We start from the raw sequence: 24,953 nt of genomic DNA, 5'->3' as shown, positions 1-24,953 counted from the left end.
TCAGTTAAATTTATAATATAAACTAAGTGTTGCCATATGGGAATCAAACGAGAGTATTTGAGAATATGTTAAAGAAAAATTAATAGGGGTTATTGGATCAACAGAAGCCAAATATAAAATTTTGGTATGTTTGTCTGTATGTTTGTAAGCGCATCACGCAAAAGCTAATGTATGGAGTTAAATGCAGTTTTCACCGATATACATATTGCTAGAGCTCTAATTGAAAATATAGAATCAATTTTTTTGTTTGTTTTAGTTTATCGTCGATCATTATTCCTAGGTATTTGAACGTATTAACTTTTTCCAGTGTGTCGTAGTTTATATTTAGAGTTAGCATCGGACCGTTCTCAAAATTTCGCCTTGATATAACCACAAACTTTTTTTTTCTGTGTGGAAGGTTTTTCGCTAAAAAAAATAAAACTTTTCGTTGTTGCTGCCAAAAAATTAAGAAATCTGAGACGTCACGTTTAAAAATTTCATACAGTTCTCTTTACAATGTATTTCACTAAACTACTAAACGGCTGCACCGACTTTAAATTTACTCGGTTAGTAGCTCGGGATATTCCTAAAATTCTTATACAGACTAACCGCCCAATCCTATGTTTTCTTGATAAATTTTTTGTAAAGAAATTTCATCAAGATTTGTAACAAGCAAAACCTTCGTTCGCATTCTGTGTCAATATTTATAAAACAAAAGCTCTACGATTTCCACATTAGTGGAACTGATTTCCACATGAGTGCAACTGATTTCATTGTCACATATGAAAAATATGAATTTAAAAGCGAAAAAGCTTTTGACTGCCGTAGCCGAGTAGGTAGAGATGTCGACTATAATTCCGTGTGTCGCAGGTTCAAATGCCGGCACATGGAGTATTTAATTGTTAGAAACAAATTTATTAAGATACAAAATTTATACATTTCACATGAATTTTCAATTTGTCAATAACATTTTCAATCTTGATAATTTATCAAGAAAAGGGCTTTTGATTTCTGTGCTAGAATACCAATTCTTGATAAATAATAAAAAATTGACAAATTATAAAGATTTTAAATTTATCAAGTACACAGAATCGGGCTGTAAAAAACCAATATATCTCTAAAACCAATTACGCTGGGAACTGAAACTTAGCACTGATGTATATATTGCAAATGCATTGGGAAAGGGGGCGTGGCTCCTTCCTTCCATACAAACTGAACTTCCCATATAGCTTATCTCTGGAACTACTTACGCTAACGTCCTGAAATTCTACACAGCTACATTTTTTATCAATACCGTACTTATGGCGAAAAGTGGTAATTTTTGGAAAGACTGCATCGATATACATTTACGTAAACGCGCAAGTATCACTCGATTGGGAACCATTTTCTCCTAGATTTCTAAATCCCATTGAAATATTGTAACTTTGTTTTTAGTTTTTAGTAAAAGGTAAAATTTATGTGAAAATTTTTGAAGAATTTTTTTAAATTTTGCACAAAGAATGGAGCTTTGATTTTTCGGGTTTCGTTATAGACTGCCCTATATTTGCCTATTTGCATAAAATGATAGCCGTTTTCGTTGTTCGGAATAAACTCAAAAACCACTGAATAGAGTTCCGTCAGATTGTCGGAGGTTATCTGACATACATATATTACATGCTACTAGAAAACTCGCTAGGTGGTGCTGGAGTAGAGTTATTTATAAAAATCGTATTTATTAACCGATTTCGTTCAAATTTTAAATGTGAGCTATGTACCTGTATGATGGAAAATTCTTTTGATAAAAATTTACCCAATTAGTGCCGCTGGAGTTAAGGTTGAAATTCATAACACGTATTCATTTTATGGTAAGCAATGGTTTTACAGAAAATGAACCCAATGGATGGCGCTGCAGCCGAAATGTATAGAAACCCCGTGGTTGGTCTGCTTTGGCCCTATGTTTAAGTTATACGAATTTAGTTTTCAGATGTCTAAATGAAGGATGGGGTTAAGTTTGTAAAAGTGGTGAATTAACAAGGAAAGATCACCGTAGGTATATCAATTGCTCCATTTGAAAGATACTTAAGAGATCACACGACTCATTTAGCAATGTACCGGAAAACTTTTCATCCTATATGACAGCGAGGATTCTTGGCCCTCCTATAACAGAAAACTCACTTCTGTGCTCTTGAGTTTCTCTATAAGAACTTTTATTGGCATACGCATCGCACCAATGTTGTAGTTGCAAGATCATACAAAAAGATTACGCATGCTTGGCAGAGATCTCACGGGTGGAAATAAGACCATTGGTAAAGCTCATGACACCAAAAGGGATAGGTATTCCATATGGTATCACAGCGTTACTATTATTGGTCTATGTGTGAGGAGGATACTGCACCTTAGTGGTTTCAACTTAAATCAAAAATTTTGACTTTACAGACTAATTTTGTTTTTAAACGCTCTTTTGCATTGGCCAACGAAAAGCTCTTATTAGGCGCCGCGAAGTAAGCGGGCATTGGCTAGTGTATTAATAAAATACTGAAGGTAGAGTTCATAGGAGCTTACAGTTTTATAACTTCGCGTTATATAAAAAATTAAATTTCGTTAAAATCAAGGATTGTATAATACGTATTTTAAGTAAAGATCACAATACAAAAAATATTGCTAATTAAAGTATTTATGATAATAAGCTTTACCGAGTTAAAAAAAAAAACTATTACTGCATAAATTAGTTATATGTAGTTTAAATATTTTTTTTCAATAAAATATTTTAGCTACCTTTGGAAGTAAAAACCATGATAAAAACGATAAACTTCTTCGAAGAGAGTTATTCAATACGTGATGTGTTCAGCAGCTGCTCGTTCTCTGAGGACAAACCATTTTCAGATATCTGTGTTAGCTGATCAAGAATTTCTGTAGTCATGAAACAAAACTTTAACTATTAACAATTGCATCGATTTGCCGTATCACTTACCGGTAATTTGTAAGCTAGCTGAATTTTGCAAATAAAAATCGCGAACTTTTTGCCGCTTAAACATCACCGTGCGCAAACTCTCCTCTGCAAAAAAATATTAAAGAATAGTATATATTTAAATTAAATAGGCTCATAAAAAGCACTCACTTCTGCGCACACTGCTACCACAACGACTCTGTCTTATCTGCTGCCAGTCAATGCCGGACTTTGAATGCAAATCCCCTTTTGCCACAGCCTGCGTAACTTGCAGTGCCGTTAGCGGGCACTTCGAATAGTTGCAACGCATCGATTCACTCACAGCACGCCTACGCGGAGTGAATATTTCGCTTTCATTGCGATACAAAATACTACAAACGCTAGGTTCAATGGCCTGCAGCAAAAGTTGTGATTCATACAAATCTAGTGTATGCGTTTCAGCTATCGGCAGTGTAGGCAAAATTATGTTCGTTTCGAGTTTCTTGCTGAGCTCCTGTTGCGTCTTATCGATTGCATCTACGAACTTGCGCATGACTGCACGCAAAATCTTAAAGCGTTTCAGTATACGCGAATTCTCCACCTGATTTGCACATACCATAATTGCACGACATTCATGTAACATTAAGGTCAGCTTTTGAAAGTACTCCAATCGCTTACAATTCGTTTGTTGGAGGTCTTTTTTGTTTGTAGGATGCTGAAAATATTGCAAGAGAAATTCACCCATTTGCACCATATCGTCCAGCTTGGACTTGTTGAACTCTTTTTCGGTTTGAATAATGCAATTGTTGAGCATTTCATGAAAGCATCTGGAGATGGGTTTAATATCCACAATTTCACATATAACAGATTTCAATTTCGTTATCTCCTCGTAGAAATGTTGCTCCATAATTTCAGAATGCATATCTGCGCCGTTTCTTGTTTGCAATGACGGTATAATGCATGAGTCAAGTGCCTCTAATGAGGCCATGCAACTAAGCACCAACGTCTTTACTGAAATACAAATTATAATGAAAATATATTGTTTTTATTAAATAAAAAATTCAATTAAAATAGATTGTTTTTAAAAACATTCATAATTGCAAAATATTGCAGTTAATACACATTACATTTCGGACAATGCGATTCATTGGCGGCAAAAAGTCCTATTTGAGCCAAGCGGTCCAAGTTTACGTCAAAATCTGCTATAAACTCGTCTAGCTCAGCATCATCACTACCACATTGTCGCATTTTAGCACGAAGCTTGTCTAACGAAAATTTTTCTAAATCGGTGAAGCATATGAAAATCAGTCGCAAAATAGTGTCATCAACGTATTGATGCAATTGATTCAACGAATCTCCCAGTGCAATAGCTTTCAATCTACGATTCCATTCGTTCGTCGGAGCTAGCTGAAAGTTCATGGAACATTCTTCTACAAAAGCTTTGCTATCACGCAGCACCTTATAACACAAATAAAAAAAAAAATCGTGAGTCAAGCACCTACTTTAGAAATCGAAGTGTAAATGAGAAGAAATACCTTTTGGCATAAGGCACTTAGTGCTGTTTTATCCTCGAATAGTGCTACGTTAGCCAGAGCAAGTGCATGGCCCACCATAAAACGCACGGCACGATGTATTTCATTGCTGGATTCAATTGCCTTCAAAAAAATTGTTTATTACAAAATTGTACATGGTACAAGATAGTTGTTTGTTCTTACACTTACATATTCAATATCGATATCTGGATTCTCCTTGTACGTGTTGAAGCCAGCCACAAGGTCTTTTGCTATTTCCAACAGTACCATAAAACCATACCCCGACATCGCCTGTTCTGATGTTTTATCATGACCAAGGACTGACATATTACCAGCAGCAATCTCTAGTCTATCCATACACCATAATATTCGATCTACAAAGTGTCTCCGGGAGGACTGTATGGAATAAAATTATTGATATTTTCGCATGATTTAAAGTTTCGAATTTATTTCATTCTTACCGTAATTGCTCTTCCAGCTGTTTCTTCGGCGCGTATTACACGTTCCAAATACTTTGTACACAAGCACACTTGTGCCAAACATAGAAAAACAGTATCCAGATTTTCATTATCATCGAGTTCTTCCTCAACTTCGCTGGCTATAAACTTGTGCAGACCAGAAGCAAACTCATAAAAATCGCCACAGAAATTCTAAAAACCATCAATTATACATAAGTTAACAATTATACATAAAATGACCGAATCAAAACAATAGCAAGATCGTCTTACATTTAACCAATCTATGCCGCATTCCGCTCCACAATATCCTTTGGATATTACTTTTCGGCTCCACGAAAGTTGGTTTTTCAGCACTTGTAGTCCAACAGCTGCCATATTATTCTTTATTTGAGAAATAAAATTTTCCTAGCGTGCACACTTTTCCACAAAGCGCCGTTTAATTTTTTTAAATTGAGCTCGTCTGCTTCTTCCTTTTATGACGATTCACAATCTAGGGTTTTGACGTTAATTAATTCGCCGTAATATTTTGACAACCAACTTTTCGCTTGTTTTCGCCGCCATTCGACGTTTTTCATTCGGTCATGTCAGTGGTGAATCTTTTTTATTTTTTGATTGGCACCAGAGTAATTTCAGCAGCAGCTTCTTCAAAATTTACTCAAAATTGCCATTTTGTTGAATATTTTCCAATTGCTTAACAAATGCAACAAGCTTGGTAGTGCAAATTAAAGTATAAAGTTTAGTATAAGCGAAAATATCGAAAATTTTTGCAACCGTATACAAACAGCAGCAAGATCTTTTCAAGTGTGTGTATAGTAGAGAAGAGGAAAAATGAGTTCAACTGCGAGCCGCAAAGAAAATGAAAGGACCAAATTAATACAGGAAAAATGCCAAACTCTGCTGACTCAGATGCTTCGCGATGAGGACAATAAATACTGCGTTGATTGTGATGCAAAAGGTAACGAAGAAATTGGAATAAGGCTAAGGTTAAAAAAGACAACTAACACGCAAGCCACCAAACCACCAGTTTCGTGAGCTCCCTTAGGGAATTTGCCTTAAACGCAAGCGGGGGTAAAGCATGTTCCACCTGGACACAAAATGATAGGGAATTCATTATACCTTCAAATCTAAAAAGTGCCTTTTAAATATATTCAACGGAATGGCATTCGAATAGGGATCTTCTCATTGTCTAGTAAGTACTAACAGCATTGCTTATAAAACATAGGCTACAATATGTTGCCATTAAAGGCAACCAACACTAAAATGTATTGTCTAAAGAAATCGAAAATTATTGGACACCTCTGTACGTGACCACCAAATTTAGATAGAATTAGCGTTGTGATTGAATAATTCAGCGCTGGTATGAATGCTCATTGCATAAACGCAGTGTTTAAGCCCCTTACGCCACTTTTGGCATATCATTTGCGACTGTCATTTATATTTACTGCACTGCTGGATGAGTGCTTGTAAGATATGTACAACCTATCCACGGGCTTCGTTCATATTTGATTTATTTTTTCCGTTCATTTGTTATCATAGTATAGTGATAGTAAAAGTAAGCGCTGCACTGTTTCTGTTTGGCTTCATAACCTTTCTATGACTATTTAATTACTTAGTTTCAATGGGAAAATTTGTTAAAAATCAATATACGGCAAACAGTGTTTATCGGCAACCAACGGAAAGATTTTCTTTGAAAACCTTTCTTCCCACTTAATTATATGAATTTAGAATCCGTGTAATTTTTCTATAAAAAATTATTATTTTACTTTAAGCGCTTGTTTTTATTTGTAAATCTTATCATGAGTCACTGACAAATACCAGTTTAAAATATGTAAGTGAAGATCACAAGTTAGCACGACGAGAGGCAGAAAATATAAACTTGGTTTAGCATCGACGATTCTGATAAAAGTGCTTCGCTGACAACGCATGCAACTGTTGTTGCTAAGAGCTGTGTTATACTGATAAGCAACTTGTGTTTATTTTTTATCGTACAAAGGAAACAACAAACGTGGATATATTGAATATATGAAGTAAGTTATCTTCGCCGGTTAATGCTTCTTTTATATTACAGGACCGCGTTGGGCGTCTTGGAATCTTGGCGTTTTCTTGTGCATACGTTGCGCAGGCATTCATCGTAATCTTGGCGTACACATATCGCGAGTTAAATCGGTCAATTTAGACACCTGGACGCCAGAACAGGTGATCTCATTGCAACAGATGGGCAATTCTCGTGCGCGTGCCGTTTATGAAGCACAGTTACCAGATGGTTTCCGCCGTCCCCAGACCGATACCGCATTAGAGTCATTCATACGTGCTAAATATGAGCACAAAAGGTATTTGGCGCGAGAATGGGTGCCGCCGTCACCACCAAAAGTAGATTGGGCCAAAGAAATTGACGAAGAGTTAGAGCGGCAAAAACGCAAGAAAAAAGCAGCCCAAGCGTGCACTTCAATGGGGCTTAGTGTGATGAGTGGCGTGGGCACCGGGGGTGACAAGAAAAGCACCACATCATCGTCAGGTTCGAAATCAGCGGCACTGCCAGCGCCGTTGCCGAAACCCAAGGCAGGACAAGTTGGCAGTAGTTGTAGCCCTAAAACACAGCGCATTTCTACGAATTCGACAGGCGGCGAAGGCAATCACAGCAGCGATTTGCTCGGTCTCTCTTCACCTACAAAGCCATTGCAGCATAATGTGGGTGGTGGCGCAGCCCAGGATTTGCAAAATGACAGCTTCACTGGTTTTCTTAGTGCGACTCCTTCAGTTGTTATGCAACCTGGGGAACACAATAAAGCTGGGGAATCTAATGGACAAAATACCACGCAAAACTCACTGGCTAAAGACGAAGAAGATTTCTTTAATCAAGGTTCGCTAACTGGCTCTGAAAAAGATAAGTCAGGGAAGCTGACAAAGGATAGTATATTGGCATTGTACGGTACCGCACCAAGCAGCACAGGAAATTCACACAATCCACATGGTGGCCAAATGCCTTTTGGCCAACCACAGCCAATGTTTGTTGCCACTGGCGCTTACTCAGGCGGCATGGTTCCCGGTTATATGGGCGCAGGTGGCGTACCACATCCCCAGCAACCTCAATTCATGACACCGCCGAATTCCACAAGCATGTATAATGCACCCGTCATGACCGCGCCCACTGCGTTCACCACACCAGGCATGCATATGGGTGGTGCGGGCGCTACAGGCGGTTTTAATGCCCAATTCCCTGGCACGGCCAGTACCGGCATCTACACACAACAACACCTGGCGGGTCTTGGGAATATGATGGTTAACAGCGGACAACTAGCGGGCCAAATTAATCTTATGCAAACCAATCAGAATCTGTTAAGTGGCATGCCTATGATGGGCGTAGGTGCCACGTCGGCAGCCATGGTGCAGCAGCCGCCGATGGGAATGAGCATACCCATGGCAAGTGTGCCAATGTCAGCAACATTTCAAGCGGCACCTGCAGCTGCAGCAGGCGCCTCTACTAATACACATGGTCTGAACCAACAATTCAGCAACTTAAATATCGGTAATGTGTGGCAATGAGGGGAAGACAAATTGCGGGTTGGTGAATAATAGCGCCTGCATCACATGCCGTCAAAATTCAACTTGCCTTGTTTAATTCGTCGCTGTCGCAGGCCACGTCAATGGTACGTTGAACATTTAAATAAAAATGGAGCTTAATAGTTTGAAGATGATTATAACTGAAATTAATTATTGTTCCTTTAAGCTTCTTAAAAGAAAACTAATCAATGTAATTATTAAAAAAATTAAGATTTCCCCACAAGATCCGGTGCTTAATTCCTCCTTTGAGCTTTAAACAATGCACCGTAGTTCATTCCTTACTGACACGCAATAATATCACAAGCCAAACGAAAACATTTATACTAAATATTTTGAAAATGATAAGGAAAAAAAGCGATGCAAATCGATTCATTCATTACTGTTGCGGTTAAGTTGGATAAGGTCTCTTGCTGTTCGGCAAGATCTAGAAAAGGGTTATTGCAATTAATTTATAGCGGTTCAGGCTTCTTAATTTATTTACATGTAATTAAGCGATTTTGTGTTTCACCTACATACATGTAGCAATTCAGTGTATAGCAGTATAAAGCGGTTTGTTGAAATCAATTCCAAAAATTAGCAGCTTTAATATCAGGGTCAGGGTTGCCACTGACTAAAAAAAATATTTACCAGCCATTTAAATAAAATTTACCAAATCTGAAAAAAATCTACCAATAACTTTTTTTAGCTATTTTATTAAAAACTATAGTTTTGTTCTATTGCCATAGAAATTAAAAGTTTTTTATTGAGGAACTTTTTATTTAACTATTGATATGGTATTTGAGATCATATTAATGACATCTTCTCGGTTTCCTTCAGCCAAAATCGAAAGTGATGAAGCAAAGGCTACAACGAAACTTCACCATTTGAAAAAAAACTTCAACTGGATTTATTGTAAACAAACACAGCTTCTCAAAAACCCCTTGGTGATTTTTCTTTTACTCACAATGTTGTTCCAGTAATTTTTTGTTCCTATAGACATATACAGTGACTTTAAAAAGCTTCTTTGTTTTTTTTTTAATATTCACAATGTTGTTCAAGTAATTTTTTTTTTGCTATTTTTGATTGCATAAGAATATTGTTTGCGATTAAACCAAACCCATACAAATCAAGAATTCAAGCTAAATAAAACATTTAGAAAATTTCCAAAAATTTTCGTCTATATTTCGAGTTTTTTAATCTGAATTTTTTGGTATGCAGTTTTATAGTCGACGGAAGTTTAGTATAACAAACAAAGTAGAAAGAAATTTATAATATAAAGATCACTACGAGAAATAAAGAGGGAACGAAAAGTGTTATTTGTTTTTCAAACCAAATACTTTAACAAAAATTTACCAAAATGAACAAAAATTTACCTTTTTACCAATCCAAATTTTTTTTACCAATTTTGGTAATAATTTACCAAAGTGGTAACCCTGATCAGGGTACATATGTACGTATGTACTATGTAGTAAGATATTTTCTTTTCCCGGCAATAATTGTTAATGAATAACGAAATCTAAGTCTTTGAACACAAAGGTCCTTCCGGCCAACAAGTTTATTACTGTTTATAATCCACAAAAAAGTGTATTACTTATACATATACTTATACATATGAAAAATTAGAAAAAAAGAAACAGACAGATGTTGTAGAAAGAAAATGCGTACATACATATGTAAATTGGAGCTAGGAATCAGTATGAATGGAAAGGAAAACATCCCTCCAAAGTAAGATTAAAGTTTGAGCGTGTGAGCCAAATCTTAGTTGACCTTTATAATTTAATGTTTCATATTTCTTTGAATACACAACCATAATTGTAAGTTTATTACGAAGTTTAATTGAAACTATCAATATCAATAAATACATATATAAATCTAAAAAATAAACACTGGTTTTATTGACGAAATTTACTTGTATAATAATAATAATATTTTGGTGCTGCGTCGTGATCTTGTGACACAAATGGAGGGACCTACAGTCTTACGACGCCTCCGAACAGCAAATAGACTTTATGAGATGCCTTTTTTAAGGCAGAAATCCATTCGGAGGTGTTAAAAAATGCATAAGTGCAGAATACGACCCGTTAAGCTAAAAAAAACTAAGAAGTGGGTGTGGTTCGTGCTTTTTTCTGATATTTGCGAGGCTAGGGAGGGGTGTATTACAACTTTTTTATCAACTTACAATTGTTTATAGTATCATAAGTTAAACTGTTGCCAGTCAGATGTACATATTTTGCGCCATAAATGAAATAATGACATCTTATTTGTGAAAATTCTAATTGTTCTTGGTTAATGATACACTCTCCCAGGTAGAGAATGTTTTTCCCAGCATTGACGTCGTGATTCCAGCAAGTACGGCAGTTTGGACAAAACTGGTACCTGTGTGGCGATTTGGACGTCAGGCTTACGTTGTAACATTTTGCGCAAAGTTTGGTTGTTCTGAATTCGTTAACCATTAGAATGTCTGCTGTTCGTTGTCTTAAAGCTGCGATTAGTAGGCGATTAGGTACTCGCCTATATCCGCGTATTGGTGAGTTTGGTGCAGATTAAAGTTTTCTCTTCTTTGTTTGGTACCAGTTGTTGCGCAACTTGGTTGCAGGCTTTTTGTCGGCAAATGTATTTCTTCAGCTTCAGCCGAGCCACCTTTCTTTGCGAGGCTATTTTTTGTTTTTGCTCCAGTATTTCAAGTTCAAATTTACAATATTCTTTAAAATTTGACGAATTCGCAGACAATTCTGAATTTGTGGTGAAATCTTTCGTATATTTATTTAGTTTTATTTTGCGAGAATAGAAACCAGAAAGGTGTTGATAGTACGAATTTTTAATTTTCACAGGAACATTGTTCTGGATGCCAGCTAAAATTAGCCGACACATAGGATCTAGACCAATTTTATTTTCATATTTTGTTGCACGTATTTTTATTAACAGCCGTATTCTAACAAAGTCACAAACTTTAGCTCATCACTGCTGTGATTTCTACCGCGCCTCAAAGCTTGCCGCTCAAAAAATATGATGCTTCAATTCAATTTTTTAAATTTTTGTGTATTTTTCTAGCACTCAAAATCGAATTTTTTGTGACACATTTCTCGGCGCACTGGAAATCACAACAGTGATGAGCTAAGTTTTGTGACTCTGTTAGAATAGTGGGGTATATCTCCTGTACGATCCGTTTCTTTTTCTTCAAGTTTTCTCTTTTTCACTAGCTTAGTTTCGTTTTGTATTTTTATTTGCTTTTCCATACAAAATGAAATGGAGATGCCATCAGTTTGTAAGGATGAAAACGTTTTAGTGCACGTTGAAGGAATTTTAAAATACTTTCCAAATTCACTTTTATCGAAGGAAGAAAATGGTCCTTTGATTAATTTTAATCGACACAATAGTTGATGGAACGCAAATCGATCGTATCTGACGTGATGTTAACCGTGTTTTAGTTGTGGTATCAATGAAAAATTTTGTATTTCTTTGATTTCATTATACCGTTGCAGGTTATAAAATAATTCTATGGACGACCAAAATAGTTTGACATTCTCTATTTCGTGTAGCTTTTTCCCGTTCCATTTTAAATCGGTACGCATACGTTCAAGTACCGCTTCATCTGGGCTATTTTTGGAATTTTTATCGAATAGGTAGCTCAGTGTATTATATACCTTTTTTTGTCTTCTTCAAATTTGAAATATTTTCTGAGCCGAGTACAACCGTGCATCCAAATATTGTTGTGGAATATTGTTAGAAATTTATTCGCGTTTTCCACAAATAAATTCGGCCGATACGAACTATCGTACAATTTGAGGTTTTTGCGCAGCATATTATACTCCTGGTCTATTGTATATTTTGGTTTTTTCTTTACCATTAGATGGTAATAACAGTCCAGAAAATTTATGGGTTCAAAGTTTTGTTGTTCCCAACGTTTCATCAAGGTAAAGTGAATGTATCTTGATAGCTCGATGAATAGAGACGACATCTCCTCCACATCCTTTTGTATTTGATCATATACATGGAAATTTTTACATGATAATCGTAGAGCTTTTTTTACTACGGTACAGGTTGTTTTATTACTTTCTTTTTCGTCAAGTGGCCTTTTCCGACTCATGGCCACAATTTCTCAATTTCTGTTGCTTTACTTTATCGTGGTTTTCACGAACGCTGTTTCGAACCAAGAATAAACAATTTTAAGTTAATTTATTAGCAATGACGGTCGCATGACGGGACAATTTTCTCAAAATCGGCACTGTCCCGCCAAAATCGGTACGAATGGCCACTGTACACATAACGCCAAAGTACAATAGGGGTATTCTCCAAATCTTGCAAAGCCATTGCACGTAGCACGGATTGCATGGATTGCATAACTTGCATACACACAACAATAAAATACATGGGAAACAACATTTCCTATCGCTGCAAAATATGCAACGTCGAAACCCATGTATATATTTTGCAAAATAGCATAGCAAGATAAATACGACCCTGTGCTAGTTGTTTTGTTGTTGGAATTGCTACATATTTCTCTCATTGCTCTCATCTCGCTCACTTAATTTTTTTTTTGTTGTCTCTTGTTATTGTATTTGATACATATCTTCGCTGCTTGCAACCCAAGTATGCTGCCACCTTTCAATGGGGTGCTCTCGTACTCTTCGAAATTTGGAATAGTATTTTTGCATTTCGTGCAATCCGTGCAACGTGCAAGACTTCGAGAATACCCCTAATATGTTTTAGTGCTGTTGCAAAAATTGTAAACGAAGTTTTCTAATTACTTGACTTAGGGCCATTTTCTCAAATAGGTTTTACATCTGCACTTCAAACACAAATTTTGTTCTGAGAAAAAGATCTTTCAGTTTTGCTTTATTTTTTTACCTCATTTTGGTCCAGTATATATATACATACATAGCAGAGCTGTAAAACTGTGAAATCATTTGAAATTAAAAATCATCAATTTTATATTATTATGTTTTCATTGAATTCTCCCTTATTGAATAATGCGGCTTATTGTTTTCCAATTCTACATTCACTCAAAGTAGATACGATTGCACACATTTCCATATTCAAAGAAAGATTGAAAAAATTGAATGACGAACGATTCACTTTTAACACTTAATAAGCACTCAGATGAATGCAGCTTTTGCTATGTGTGCACACATCCACTCAGTACCAATCAGTTGATATAAATATTTTGAACACACAAAACCCACTGAAAAATACGCCAGGTTGCATTTTATTAAAAAGACTGCAAAATTTCAACACGAAAAATAGTTAATAGAGCGTTATTATCAGTTTTTTTCACTTAAATTTGTACAAGGATTTATAAGAATAAAAAATATTAATTGGAGAAATATTTTTTAGTGAACGTGTCGTTAGAATGTCATTATGAAAAATATAAATTATTAATGATTTTAACATCTCTGTTTAGAAAATTGTCAGCTTTCCAAATAAGTGTTACCAATATACCATTAATAATGCATAATGCATAAATTAGTACATACATATATAAGTTAATATAAACTAACAAATTTAAGAGCTTCTGGTTCTAACTTTAGACATACATATACATTTCATTATTTAATTATAAAAATTTTTGATACAAATTTCTTCGTACTTTTTTTCGTCGCTATTGGGCCAAGCAGTTAATGAAGATTCGAAAATCGAATTTGTTGGTTTGTGGAGGTTTTTTCATTTACAATAAGCCACAAATTATCAACATTTCCAACAAAAAAATATTTAACAAAATTCGTTGGTCTCTATTTTCATTAACATCCTTTTCCGAAAGTGCAATATTTAAGAATTTATACCCATTTCATTGAGCACGCTTTTTAACCTAAGTTTTGGTTTGTTTGTTAACATCAAAACTACAAATTGCAAATCCTAATAAATAAATTATTTCTAAAATAGGTTACAGCAGACAATATTTAATCATTTTTTATTAATATACCGACACCTGATTGGAAGATCGACCTATCTCGGCAGCCAATTCAAAAACGCCCTAACTCAGAAAACTTTTTATGAAAGTCTTACTTCAGAATTTGGTTGAAGAACGCCCTATCTCAAATGAAAATATATTGAAAATATGCCGAGATAGGGCATTTTTGAACCGCATTCTGAGATAGGGCGTTCTTCAACAAAATTCTGGAATAGGGTGTTCTAGAACAGTTTTTTGAGATAGGGAGTTTTCGAACTGGCTGCCGAGATAGGTCGATCTTCCAATCAGGTGTCGGTACATTAATAAAAAATGATTAAATATTGTCTGCTGTAACCTATTTTAGAAATAATTTATTTATTAGGATTTGCAATTTGAAAAAATCAGTTCCTTCCAATTTTGGGAATCAAACGGGACCACACACAAGCAAAAATCGTTTTCTACAATCTTTATTAACCTGAAGGGCTATACAACAAACAACCGCTATACGAACAAAGTTATAATACCCATGTGCACAAATGCGCTCGGGTGTAATTATTTCTTAAAAAGTTATTCTAAATGTATGTTTTGAGCAAATTGATTTCAAAAGTTAGAAATATGTCCCATTTTTCACTAATGTATAATAATAAACATGTGAGTTTTTTAGCAATTTGTTTTCTGCAATTAAGAAAATATTGAATTTTTTGAATTTTTCGAAATGACCGTTTTATGGGAGGGACCAGGTTATTGTTTAATTTTTGTATTTTCAAAACGCTTCTGCCCTGCATAAAGGGAAACCCGCGTACCGAATTTTCTTCCGATATCTCAACTTTTCCTAGAGTTATCGTGTACACAAACAAACGGACAGAGAGACAGACGGAGATGGACTAATCAACTTCTCTTTTTATTCTGGGCATTTACGGTATATACATACATACGTACATAAATGTAGTATATATCTATCTCAATTTTGGTTGTTCCAAATATCCGTTACGTGAGAAAAGTTATAGTACCCTACTGCAGAAGTGCGTAGTAAATATGTTTAAATAGTACACCTTTTAATTAATAATTAATAAAAAAAATTTTACAATGTAACTCCTCAACCCCTCTTTAAAGAAAACAAGAACCCTTATAAAATTTCGTTTTGAAAGTTTTCAAATTTGAGAACTGAAGAAAAAAATTAATCGAAAAAAAATCATATAAATTAAATTTATATATACATATATTCTGCGAAAAAATGTCTACAATCAATTTTTAAACTCTTTTCGCAATTGGTGTACTCTTGTAACCGGTAAATTTTGTTACCATCTCATAAGCTGGTAACAAAATATTGCCCCGCCCCGTGAAATATGCAATGCCAGAATTTCCACAAGTCTTCATGGCTGAATTGCTGAATATATAGCTTTACCAACGTTCCTAGAATCGCGGTGACATGAACAGGTAACATTTTTTGGTAATAAAATTTTCCGGTTACAAAATCTTCGGTTACGTGCAGAATAGACCTTTTATAGTTCTAAAAGTCTATAATACGAAGGGGCAGATGCCGGTAATGAAATTCTTAAGTTTTTTCAAGCAAGAGTTTTAAAAATTCAATTCTATTGACACTGTTTTATATTTCTATATACAGTTCACTAGTTTCGAATCTAATATATGTAAATGTATGTATCAAGATGTGTCTTTTGTGCTCGACGGTTGCGATGTTTGTTTGGACTGATTTCGCACCAGTCATTAGCCATGGGTTAATGTCAGAAAACGTCTATACATACGCGTTGAAATACATACATACGTATACATATATGTTTTTTTTTTTCAATTCCAGATATGTTTAAATTTTAAAGTATAAAATATATCAACCCTGGGAAAAAAGTATTAGTACTGAATGGTAAAAACGTGTGCATTCATTTTAAATATACAATCATGTGTGTGTGGGAATGCTTCTGTTACATTCACATTCCATACTGAATGTCAATCTACCATTCAAAAACACAACACAGTTTATTTGTTTCCAAGCATTTCAAGCCACTCAGGAATGAGGCTTTTTTTATACAAACAAACAATCAAAATTTTGAAAAGAATGTCGAGTGAATGCAGATCCTATTGATTCAATCATTTTACAGCTCTGATACATAGTAATTTATAATAATAATAATAATAATAATAATAATAATAACAGCATAAAATAGCAGGTTTGGTGGCTGGCGAGGCCTAGTCTTCAGTCTACTTTTGTGTGCGGCGGGCGGAAAGACCTAGTTTCCGCTCCGCGCTGCGGACAGGCTGTTGATCAAGGTCGGTAAGGCCGAGTTTCCGAACCATGTTCCCGAAGACATTACTTTGTATGTGTGGCAGGCGGAAAGCTAGGGTTTCCGCTCCGCGCTATGAACAAGCTGTTTAACATGGTTGGAAAGAACGAGTTTCCGATCCATGTTCCCGAAATCATTACTTTGAATGTGTGGCAGGCGGAAAGCTCTAGTTTCCGCTCCGTGCTGTGGACAAGCTGTTGATCATGGTCGGTGGCAATTCTCAAAAATATTTCCACCAGTTACCTTTCTCAAACCTCTTTAATTTAATATCTTTGTTGCAATTAAGAATAAAAAATTATAGTTTAATTTATTAGATTAAAAAGTGACTGGTTGGCAGTACATACATAAATTTCAGATGAGTTCTACTATACTAACTACTATGCTTACCTAAATCCTTAAATTCTAAATTCGCAGCGGAAAGGCTTATTCTGCTTCGCTGTTGTCACGCGAGTTAATCTGCAGGGAATTAAGAATAAAAAAAATTGTTAATATATTACCAATGAGTTAAGTAAATTTTTCTTACCTACGCTAGATATATTCTTATGGCCTTATTCATAAAAAATAAAGTAGGTTTAAAGAGCTTTATAAAATGACGTTTTCATACATTTTTCAGTTTATAAACCTTTTTTAAAGCTACTTTATTTTTTATGAATAAGCCCATTAAATTTTAAATTTGCGGCGGAAAGGCTTACTATTTCTGCTGCGGCACTGTCTCGCTGTTATCACGCGAGTTAATCTGCAAGGAATTAAGACACTACATAAATTTCCACTTCTGTATTTAAATATAACTCTTAAATTTAAAATTCGCGGCTGAAATACGCCAAAATAGTGCCGAAAATCAATCGATTGTGCTTAAGGTGCCGGCTGCTTTCGATTGTACATAAATTTCCATTTCTTATTTTTCTTAGCCAACATTTGATCGGAACATTTCCGATAATCGAAATGCAGAACATCAAATTTCCGATAGAATTCCGATTCGAAGTGGATCGAAATGTAGAACAAGGCGGAATCGGAAATAATTTCCGATTGTCGGAATGCAGAACACCAACAATCGGAAACAAATCCGATTCCGATTCGAATCGGATTGCAGAACAGGGCTGATGAGTCGGAAGTGAAAATATTCTGGTTTTCTTTAATTTTGATTATTATTATAGTAAACTTGAATTATTGTTCGCTTCCATTTCGGTGAAGCGTGCAAATTATTTATTAAAGAAATATCGAATAACCAACAGCAAATTTTATTTACTTTTGAAAGCGAGTTACTAATAATAACTCATATTATAGATAAAGCACTCACTCACTAGATAAAGCACTCAAATTTCAAAATCAAGTAAATTTATCAATTATTATTATTTAATTGTTTATCTACATAAATTTCCACTTCTTATTTTGCTTGCAAACATTTGAACTATGAATCGCAAATTAGGCTAATGGTCTGAAAGAAAAAACCAAAATATACAATAGACCAAGAGTATAATACGCTGCGAAAAAACCTCAAACTGTACGATAGTTCGTACCGGTCGTATTTTTTTGTGGAAAACGAGAATAAATTTCTGGCTGCGAATCTTGATTTTTGATTTGATTTGGAATTTTGATGCAATCCTGAGTTAATTGGTAATCCTGACACTAACCCTGATTTATTATATAATGACAGAATTTTGATGTAATCCTGAGTTAATTGGTAATCCTCGATATATAATACACTGAGCTACCTTTCTGATGAAACGTTGGCTGGCATCCAGAACAATGTTCCTGTGAAAATCAAAAATTCATACTATCAACACCTTTCTGGTTTCTATTCTCGCAAACTAAAACTACATAAATATACCAAAGATTTCACCACAAAATCAGAATTGTCTGCGAATTAGTCAAATTATAAAGAATACTGTAAATTTGAACTTGAAATACTGGAGCAAAACCCAAAAATTTTCTCGTAAAGAAAGGCGGCTCGGCTGAAGCTGAAGAAATACATTTGCCGACAAAAAGCCTGCAACCACATTGCGAAACAACTGGTACCAAACAAAGAAGAGAAAACGTTAATCTGCATCGGATCAACAGATTGTTGCGAACTCGCCAATACGACGGAATTTTGATGCAATCCCGAGTTAATTGGTAATCCTGACAATAAACCTGACTACATCGATAGGATTTGTGAATAAATAATTGAAAGTTTTGACAAAACTACATATGCCAGGATACCGGTATAGGCATGACACGGGAAGAGCTTATACACAATTTGGGTATGATAGCCCGAAGTGACTCCAAAAAGTTTCTACAGCAAGTGAAAGAAAAAGGTGTTGGTATTCATTGAATATTATTGGGCAATTCGGTGTTGGATTCTATTCTGCTTGTATGGTTGCTGACAAAGTAGAAGAATTTACGCGCTCTTCGAAGGTTAATTCACAGGGATTGAGGTGGGCATCTGATGGATCTGGTTCATATGAAATTCAAGAGGCGGAAGGCGTGGCCCATGGTACCAAAATTGTAATTCACCTAAAACCTGAATGCAGGGAATATGCAGATGAGGACCGCATTAGAGGTTGGCATTTTTATTGCTACAGAACAGCGCTTTAACCAAGTAAGTGACAAAACCCACAGCTCTCACACACAAACCCACAGCATCATGGAAATATTGTAGAAATAAACTCCAAATTTTATAGTTTTATTTCAGTTTGTTACTTATTGTCACCTCCCTTGTTAATTTTTTCTCACATTAAGCGGTTATTTGTTTTAGATTTAGGTCCCTATTGGGAGTGTCGACTTTTGTCGAAATTTGTCGATCGAGTCGTTCATCTTTTATTTTGCTATTGTGTAACTTGATCGATAAAAATTTCTACTATTGTGAATGGTTGACTGAATTGTAAACATGTGTTTGTTTGTTTACATTTGTTTCTTAATGGCCAATTTCAAATGAATATTTAAATGGCACTTAAGTCTAATTGTGGATTGTTGTTTAAATGCCATTTAACTTTCGCTGGGTTTCAGATCAACTTCGTTTAAATATGCTAAACAATTGGCAGCACTGCTGCCTGTTCCTTGAAATTGTTGTTGCATTTGCTTGTTTGTTTACATTTTACGCTGAACAGCTGATTGTTTTTTGGTGGGATTGCTTAAACAACCTACCAATCAATCTTGGTTGTTTGGTACAAACACAGGGTTGCATATCTCATATTTAAATAGCCGATATTGGCCATTTAAGTGCAGATTAAATGTATGATCTGAAAATGAATAGTGGAAGTTAATCAACAATCTCTACTTAAATAGGCCATCTGAAATTGGGCCTAAGTGTTTTATTTACATCATATTTAAAATAATTGCTTTTATTATAAAATTTAAAAAAATGGACACAGTTGAAATATGGTTTAGTGATGAGGAAGATGATGGAGAAGCTAATAGATTAGTAAAGTTGGCTAAAGCAAGGAGAGAATTGCGAGATTCATCGGATCCCTTGGAATTGGAAGCTGAAGTGTATGTACATATGTGAGTTTTATAAATAGAAGTTGCGTTCCCGATGCTTCACGGGCTTTATATGATTTGCACGAAAAGCTGTTTTCCTCATTAATAAACTTTATGAAAGCTTAAGAAATACGGTACGGTATATTTGTACAATGATGTTGGGTATTTGTTTCCAAACGCGTGACCCGAGTTTAAAAACTTTAACATACAAATGTAGTCAAAGAATTCAACTTTAATTTAAAATAAAGATTTCAAATTTCCGAGCACTAGTCAATTAATAAATTATGCAGTTTTTTGTAAACTTTTGATGTTGGTTCTTCGTAAAAAGACTGTGGATTGCGTAGCCGGAGTTATATGCACAAGAAATATTGTATATGTATCTTTCCCAATAGAATCAGAGCTTCCTCCCCTATATCCTCACTCTCCTGTATCATCACGACCAACCGCGCAAGTTGCCTTTTGTTGATTATAATTTTTGATCTGTAATTCACACACATGCATACATATGTATATTTCACAATTTTTTACAACTTCCAGTTCAATTGACTTACTTTTTATACATTATAGTACCACTTTCTCATGTAAAGTTTATAAACGCAAACTCCAACGACTAAAAAACAGCAATAGAAGGATGAGCTATTAAAAAGTATTCACAGTCGCAAATTGAGCAATTATAGGGAATTTACATGAGCCGATTTTTCAGGCGATTTTTAGTTGAATGCAACAATCGCCTGGTGTAAACGGCCTTTCAACTAATCGCTTTCAATGAAGTTGGGCGGCTGCCTACTTTCGTTTAACTTTTGGTTCAACTAATCACCTGTGAAAGTTAAAGCATGTAGATTCCCTGTAAAAGCGACTCTCGCAATAGCATCGATAATCGATAATCGCTTAATAGTCGTTTATCTACTGCCAGTCGACATTCGTTCGTTTTTGTTCCTTTTATATAACTTACTTGTTGGTTAGTTAATAGTAATAGTTAATATAGGTCTTTACTAAAATACAAATTGATGACATTATAGATTGTTTTTTAAAACATGCATAATTGCAAAATATTGCAGTTAATACACATTACATTTCGGACAATGCGATTCATTATTATTTTGTGCTAAATAAAGAATACGCAATCAAGGTAGTGCATAACAAAGACAGTATAAGAAAATAATGTCATCAGTAGATAAAGCAAAGGACAGGAAAGATGCGAAAGTGGACTCTGGGCTTCAACGCCCGTATTGGGAGGTCAGCAGCTGAATGCTGAAAAGGAGAAAGAAGCGTTTACAATAGGGCTGCCAGACGTCCCGGTTTTCCCGGACATGTCCCGGTTTTAGACTATTTGTCCCGGTGTCCCGGTCCAACCTTAAAATGTCCCGTGTTTCGTTTTAGAGTCCCGGTTTTTGATTTGCTTGCACAAATTTTAATAAAAGTTCAAAAATCACTACACTAACGCCCTATCCCAACTTATTTTCAATGTATTTTCCTTTGAGATAGGGCGTTTTTGAACCGAATTCTGAGATAGGGCGTTATTCAACCAAATTCTGAGGTAGGGTATTTTTCAATAATATTCTGAATTAGGGCGTTTTTCAATCAAATTCTGAAGTAGGGCGTTCTTTGAGATAGGGCGTTTTCGAACTGGCTGCCGAGATAGGTCGATATTCCACTCAGCTATCGATATGTACCTAAATACGTTCAAAATGACGTGCACAGAGTTTTACAATTATATTAAGGAAAAGACAGAAGTTTTGAAACAAGTTTACAGCAACGAAAAATATGACTGATATTTTAATGTTATCTTGTACTTATATCTTTTTCTTTCATGAAACCTAGAGTACTTATAAGTACAACGCCGTACTAAATTATTGGCTCGGAGGCTCTTTAATCAGATCTTATAGACAAATTTTTAAAATGTAGCTTTTGAGCCAATTAATAAAGTGCAAGTCTGAAGTTGCCAGCAAATTTCGTTGATTTTTAGTAGGGATGTGCCGGGTATCCGGTAGATATCCGGAATCCGGCCTATCCGGCCGTTTTTTGGTTATCCGGTTATCCGGCCGGATACTGGCTAATATCCGGCCGGATTCCGGATATCGATTATAGAAGATTCAATCAATGTTAACAATTTGTATATTTTTCATTATGAAAAGAAGAATTTCCGCATTATCGGGCAACAACCTATTTCGATTTTCAACATAAATGTTACTCGATGCTCTAAATACTCTTTCCGAGTTCACTGAGGAAGGCGGCGCGCAGAGATACTTCATTGCCAGTGTAAACAAATTTGGAAATTCTTTGCGGTATACTTCCACCAAGTTAAGGGATCTTCTTGTCTGGATATAAGAGGTAGCTGCAAATATTTCTCTATTTCTAGTTCATAAATCGCTGCCTTTTTTCTTGTACGTTCGCTGCCTTGTCTACCAATCGTTTGGCTATCCATATCACTAGAAACACTAGAATCAGCATCAGAGCCGTTGGCGATTATCTCAAAGCATTGCCAAATATCCTCGTGAGCTCGATCTTCGATGGAAGCTTTCACTATAGTTTGACATTTTTCATATGATTCAACTGGTTTCTCCATGCTAACTGATTTATAATTTCGAATTAGTTCATCAACAACCCAGTTTTTAACTTTATTGGCGTCAGAAAAAACCCGAGTTTTGAAACGTGGGTCACAAAATGTTGCAATAGTAAAGGGTTTAGTGAAATTTTGTATGTACTATATGTGTGACGTGTATTGAGTTTCTAACAGCTCAACCTAATATTACCGGCGTGAGTCCTTCTACGCACGCACGCAAGTTTTTCACATTTGATTAACCGAAATCAATTTGCGTGCGTAATTTCTCAGAGTTGCATTTCTGTCAAATATACAGAAGTTGAGCAAAATTTGGTCATAAATGCAGAATAGCTCCGATTCTCAAATTAAAACAAGTAAGAAAGTCTAAGTTCGGGCGGAGCCGAACATTAAATACCCGGCGCAATTATTAAATATATGTTTTCCACCTTTCCGAAAGCTACCGCTACACGATAAGCCGGGGTGTATAAATTTTAAGTAAATTAGCGTCCTTAAATTTCGAAATATTGCAGGTTCAAGCATTTCTGAAATATACCGTTATATGAAAAGCGGTCGTAATTTTAGTCCGATTTCAATAATTTTCAACGCTTTGCTTTTATGTGGCAAGCACAATAACCATACCGAGTTTGGTTCAAATTGCTAGAACGGTTAGCGAGATACATATATGTGATCATAAGTGGGCGGTGCCACGCCCATTTTCCAAAATTGTATCATAAACGTATTTCTTGGTAAAAAATTGTTGCAACCATCAATTTTGAATAAATTAGCTTTAATATTTACTGATTTATCGAGGATTTCGTATTTTTCTAAATTACCGTTATATGGGATGTGGGCGTGGTTATTGTCCGATTTTAAAAATTTTCGGCGATGTGGTATGCTGTAGCAGGGCCAACAACTGTGCCAAGTTTGGAAGAAATTGGTGCAGCGGTTACCAAGATATACACATGTAACCATAAGTAGGCGTGGCTACGCCCATTTGCCAAAATTTTTTAATATTCTTATTTTTCGTCTAAAACTCATTGTAAATATCAATTTTGAGTGAATTATCTTCAGTAGTTACTAAAATATCGCACTTTTCGTATTTCTGAAAATTACCGTTATATGGGAGGTAGGCGTGGTTATTGTCCGATTTCGCCCATTTTCAATACCATCCGTCCTATGCCCAAAAGAAGTCCACGTACCAAGTTTCGTTACGATATCTCAATTTTTACTCGACTTATCGTGTGCACAGACGGACAGACGGACGGACGGACGGACGGACAGACAGTCACCGCTTAATCGATTTCTCTTTTCATTCTGATCATTTATGTATACATTTGTCTATATCTATCTCGATTCGTTTTGCCTGTTACAAACAACCGTTATGTGAACAAAGTTATAATACCCTTGTGCACAAGTGCGCTCGGGTATAAAAAAAAAAAAACATACGGGGATCGATAGAGATAATTGCGGTGAGTATAACGGTATATTTATTTTTTTGCGGTAACAACAATTACAAAAGTTATTAAGGGTCAAAGTTCAAATTAAACAATTTTTTACACAACAATTTAAATAAAAACACATAGTTGAACAAGGAAAAAGTATACGACTTAGTATTAGTATTAACAAATGAATACAAGGGTTTCTTAAGCTTCTCTTCAACTTCATCCAAAACGAAAAACTGAAATTTGATGGGTTTTTTGAAGTGTGTAAGTTAAACCATCTAATTACACAGAAGACAGTTTGATCAAACAATGTGACCATGTAAGGTCCATATAAGGCATCAACACACATGTGCGATTCTGACGGTGCGAATCTGAAAAAATTACAACAATGCCGCAACTATTTATTGGAACATTCATAGCTCTTCATTTCGTCGTGCCGAAATTGCAGACCTACGCGTTCGGAAACGAAAAAGGTTAATAGGCGGGTTCTGTATAACAAAAATTAACGTAAGAAAATAAAACATCTTGATTGTTCAAAAGCAAAGAATTTGATGAAGATTGTTTTTTGTTTGTTTATAAGATGCCATTTTTCACTGCGATAGCATCGCACAGATGTGTGCGTAATTGTGTTTTCGAAGTGGTAAATTCTGTAGCATCAGAAACGGTGCGGAGGTCGAGGTGAACTCGAGCCGGCAAAAAACAATATTGTGAAATTTATTAAGGGCAGCAGTCTACCGGATATCCGATCGGATATCCGATTCCGGTTGTTATTTTTACAGGATATCCGGAATCCGGTTATCCGGCAAAATCTATATCCGGCACATCCCTAATTTTTAGTATTTATTTTTTTTTTGCTGACAGTGTCTTCCATATAAAAAGAATTATCAAACATAGTTTGTATGGAAGAAACTCAGT

The 24,953-nt window shown here is 35.4% G+C and overlaps 2 protein-coding genes and 1 long non-coding RNA gene across 4 annotated transcripts; 1 reads left to right on the top strand and 2 right to left on the bottom strand.

Annotated features, from left to right (window-relative positions):
* Positions 1 to 2,486: 2,486 nt before the first annotated feature.
* On the bottom strand, positions 2,487 to 5,494 carry LOC118752122 (serendipity locus protein alpha-like). Of its 2 annotated transcripts, none has more exons than XM_036486968.1 (8): positions 5,145 to 5,494; positions 4,878 to 5,066; positions 4,600 to 4,812; positions 4,420 to 4,539; positions 4,012 to 4,342; positions 3,077 to 3,895; positions 2,930 to 3,013; positions 2,487 to 2,868 (listed from the first exon to the last, which is right to left on the bottom strand). In XM_036486968.1, exons 1-8 carry the CDS (start codon positions 5,247 to 5,249, stop codon positions 2,783 to 2,785), a joined length of 1,947 nt encoding a protein of 648 aa, XP_036342861.1. In that variant the 5' UTR covers positions 5,250 to 5,494; the 3' UTR covers positions 2,487 to 2,782. The 2 variants fall into 2 exon arrangements, with proteins under 2 accessions (XP_036342861.1, XP_036342862.1); XM_036486969.1 differs by having other exon boundaries at positions 4,606 to 4,812.
* A 188-nt stretch (positions 5,495 to 5,682) lies between these two features.
* On the top strand, positions 5,683 to 9,008 carry LOC118752123 (stromal membrane-associated protein 1-like). The gene is made up of 2 exons (XM_036486971.1): positions 5,683 to 5,829; positions 6,943 to 9,008. The coding sequence occupies exons 1-2, from the start codon at positions 5,703 to 5,705 to the stop codon at positions 8,415 to 8,417; spliced, it is 1,602 nt and encodes a 533-aa protein (XP_036342864.1). The 5' UTR covers positions 5,683 to 5,702; the 3' UTR covers positions 8,418 to 9,008.
* A 1,273-nt stretch (positions 9,009 to 10,281) lies between these two features.
* On the bottom strand, positions 10,282 to 11,730 carry LOC118752124. Its single transcript, XR_004994635.1, has 2 exons — positions 11,493 to 11,730; positions 10,282 to 11,346 (listed from the first exon to the last, which is right to left on the bottom strand). It is a non-coding gene; the product is annotated as an uncharacterized LOC118752124 (long non-coding RNA).
* Between the last annotated feature and the right edge of the window lie 13,223 nt (positions 11,731 to 24,953).

Source organism: Rhagoletis pomonella, unplaced genomic scaffold, assembly GCF_013731165.1.
Source record: "Rhagoletis pomonella isolate Grant_MI unplaced genomic scaffold, Rhpom_1.0 Rhpom_scaffold_01244, whole genome shotgun sequence".
NCBI lineage: Eukaryota > Metazoa > Arthropoda > Insecta > Diptera > Tephritidae > Rhagoletis > Rhagoletis pomonella.
Note: the sequence above shows the minus strand (reverse complement) of the source record. Positions and strands in the feature narration are given on the sequence as shown.

Coding starts and splice junctions, on each gene's coding strand:
- LOC118752122 (XM_036486968.1), bottom strand. CDS start 5,249: ATGGCAGCTGTTGGACTACAAGTGCTGAAAAACCAACTTTCGTGGAGC. Junction 4,343..4,419: donor TAAGTGCCTTATGCCAAAAG/GTATTTCTTCTC, acceptor TTGTGTTATAAG/GTGCTGCGTGATAGCAAAGC. Junction 3,896..4,011: donor TGAATCGCATTGTCCGAAAT/GTAATGTGTATT, acceptor TTTGTATTTCAG/TAAAGACGTTGGTGCTTAGT.
- LOC118752123 (XM_036486971.1), top strand. CDS start 5,703: ATGAGTTCAACTGCGAGCCGCAAAGAAAATGAAAGGACCAAATTAATA. Junction 5,830..6,942: donor CGTTGATTGTGATGCAAAAG/GTAACGAAGAAA, acceptor TTTATATTACAG/GACCGCGTTGGGCGTCTTGG.